Below are 3,432 nucleotides of genomic sequence, written 5' to 3'. Positions count from 1 at the left end.
GGACCTAGGTGAAGAAACTTCAAACATTTTTTATCACAGCGCTATACTGGAAACACCAAGACAGTTACCTGAATTATGGTTTTATTTCATTTTCTTGAAGCAAAGAGTCCCTGACCCAGCCACAGTGCATTATCTGCGCCAAAGTTCTTGCTAATGAATGCATGAGACTGTCCAAATAATTTTTTTAATTAATTTTTTAATTAAATTTTGCAGATAACTCCTCAAGATGTACCCAATACAAACGACCTACTGTTTTTTTGCTTACATATTTTACATTAGGCTATTATTTATACATAAACATATCTAGATATAGTAAGAAACAAACCGTTTTTTTAACATACTCACTGCAAACTTATGAGTGATGTTATCATTAAATGTGGAGTGGGGCCTTACAATATTTTCTGGGGGAAAAGGGGGTCTCAGGTAAAAAAAAAAAAAAAAGGTTGGGACCCACTGACCTATAGCGTATAGCACGCGGAGGAAACCCACACTAACATGGGGAGAACATGCAAACTTCACACAGAAACGCCAACTGACCCAGCCAGGACTCAAACCATCGACCGTCTTGCTGGGAGGCAAAACTGTTCAAAATAATAATAAATGACAAATTGAAAATCTATTAAAACAGCTATAACACACAGAAAATGTTAAACACGCACGGTAAAAAAAACCTAATGTCAGACTCATACGCGAGGACGTACAAAAATGGTCTTTGAGACCTGTTCAAAAGAACCGATTCGCGGAAATGAATCTTGATTCGCACTCTATTAACGACAGGTGCGTTAATTACCAGTCACAGCGATGGAAAACGTATTAAGGTTGCCAAGACTGGTTGAGTGAATTCCTTGATGCGATTCAAAGATATGAAGCTTCATTTCCTCTTAATAATACTTTTATTTGTCTTTATCTCCTCATCTCGAGCGACGCTAAACAATCAATCAAGAAATTCAACCTCAGATCTGGACTTCAGATTTGAAGAAGATCCTGAAGGACCTGCCGTCAAGCGTCTCCAACCGCCATATTTACAACTACCCATTTTCCTGCATTCCAGAATCCCGCTTGTGGACAAGGAACAATTTTCTCCTAAGTTTGGATCAGGCTTTGAGCAAGTGCCCGAAGGGTTAAAGAAACTCTTCATCCCGCGCGCCCCCGCGACAGAGGGTGCGAGCTCCCGACGCCGCGAACGAGCACACGGAGTGCACGTCGTGTGTCAGTTGACGAAAATGATCGTTAAAGTCAACAAACACATGTTAGGAGTCGGTGGTGTTCAGTACGAGTTAAAACTGGGAACATGCGACATCAGCAAGACTACAAAGAGCCACCATGTGTTTATTTACGACATGGATCAGTGTGCCAGTGAGAGAAAGGTGTGTTTAAACCCTTTTATTTTTTAATTTAGAGAATGATGCGGGAATATAAAATACACAAGCACCATTTTATTACTAGTAACACCGTTAACCCTTGTTGTTCAATTTTGCTACCCATTTGTTATGTTAGCGATGAAAACATTCACTGAATTAAACTGCTGTAAAAAGCATCAGATAAATATGAATTAAAAAATCATAAATATATATATATATATATATATATATATATATATATATATATATATATATATATATATATAATTTTTTTTTCTTAAATCTGTTAAATCAACCTCAGTCCTTATCAAAACTGCTAAATTGCTTAGAAAATTACAGGACTTTAACTCTTTAATTGCCAAATTCATTAATGATGTTACTGATTTGGTTAAAAAAAAAAAACTAATTGACGTATTTTCAATATAAAAGCTATTGTGGACTGAATTGTTTTTACATTTTATCACAGTCTTGGGCATGTGAACGATTAGAAACAACATTGGCTTTGCATTCTTAGATTTTCATTTGTTTACTCAATTTATTGTGGGCGGCTGTTTTTGCCCCATTGACTTCTATCATGACCACATTTGATGGTGCATTACTAGACAGTCTTTGTTTTTATTTACTCGATGTAGTTCAGAGAGCTAAGATACTTTTTATTTTCACATCAAGGTAAGTGCATAAAGGTCACTCTCACAGACGCATACACACACTTTAATTTGCTGTTATACTCCATATAAAATCCCGAAACTAAACTTTTTTTTTTTTGCACAGGGTTAATGGTGCCAAGTGCCAACGGATGATCAACAGTAAAAGACCAATTCTACCTTTACCTTCCCGACAGGGAAAACCACCAGCAATCAAAAATGCATGATTATATGGTGTCATGGTTTTGTAAGCAAAAAAAAAAAAAAAAGTGTTTATAATGAAGGTCAAGGGGGTTAAAAACAGCCACCAACAGTAAATTAGGGAGAAAAAAAATGAAAATCAATTAAAAACTTGCATTAAATGCAATGATGTTTCACATGCTCATGACTGTGATCAAAGGTTTAAACAAATCCAGCCCACAATTACTTTTCATATTGAAAATATGCAATTTTGTGTGTTTTTTTTCGCCCCAAATCAGTGATGTTTATTAATTTGGCAATTGAAGTGTTAAAATCCTGAAATTTTCTTAGCATTATAGTAGTTTTTTTTTCAGAACTGAGGTTGTTTTAACAGATTTAAGCAAAAACAAATTGTAAAAAATAGTGATGAATTTTTACAGCAGTTTAATTTAGTGGATGTTTTCATACATAACAACAGGATAGTAAATTTAGTGTATCAAGTTTAAAAAAAAAAAAAAGTCCAAAGCATTTTTTTTTTTCAAAATAAGATTAGTCACCAAAAATCATTTCGCTAGCTGAACAAGAAAAAGTTATGATCAAATTAAGAATCAAAATCACCCCAGAGTGGATAAAAGCATCCCCAACATTACTTAAGAATTAAACTGTGCTCTTTGTCGAAAAATTTTGAATAATTGTGGTTTCCATGGTTTAACTACTAGAATCATAGTTAATTTTCATGTTAGGTGACGCAATTTATGCTGTAGAAAAAACTATTTAGTATTGTGAAGTTTTGTTTGCTGTAGACATTGTCCTTCGTCCAATCAGTGCCACTGACAACTGGACTATGCAAATGAGCACACTAATATGCTAATTAGGATGTTTATCCAGGGTTTATGAATGTACAGGAAAAAAGTCAGTATACCCAAGATGAATTGTCAACCCATTGTGAAGAAAGTATCACTATTTTAATTGTAAAAAGCTTTTTAATTGTTGGTTGTAAATGTAAAAAATATTGCCTAGAATAATCTGAAATATAGTAGAAGGAAAAATTATCGCTTAACTGGAACGACTTTCATATTCAAGTAATACATTTGCATTGAACTTTTGTATTTTTGTATTGCAGTTAATAAACAATAGAGTAACATATTCCAACATGCTGCACTACTCTCCAGTGATGGACCAGGGGCCAATTCGCCGCTCTGTGCCTTTCTCAGTCCCCGTTGAGTGTCACTTTAACAGGTAAAACT

General features: G+C 34.6%; 1 protein-coding gene across 2 annotated transcripts in view; it reads left to right on the top strand.

The window, feature by feature from the left end:
• The first annotated feature begins 754 nt into the window (after positions 1–754).
• Positions 755–3,432, top strand: part of zp3d.2 (zona pellucida glycoprotein 3d tandem duplicate 2) — an 8,464-nt gene continuing 5,786 nt past the window's right edge. Inside the window, exons 1-2 of one of the 2 annotated variants that reach the window (XM_087285779.1) lie at positions 755–1,487; positions 2,629–3,424. In XM_087285779.1, the coding sequence (XP_087141905.1) occupies positions 3,339–3,424 (86 nt within the window). In that variant the 5' untranslated portion in view covers positions 755–1,487; positions 2,629–3,338. 2 annotated transcript variants of the gene reach the window in all.

Source organism: Danio rerio, chromosome 16 (genome assembly GCF_052040795.2).
Source record: "Danio rerio strain M-AB ecotype USA chromosome 16, GRCz13ab, whole genome shotgun sequence".
Taxonomy (NCBI): domain Eukaryota; kingdom Metazoa; phylum Chordata; class Actinopteri; order Cypriniformes; family Danionidae; genus Danio; species Danio rerio.
The sequence above is the reverse complement of the archived record's forward strand: the minus strand, read 5'-3'. Positions and strand labels throughout refer to the sequence as shown.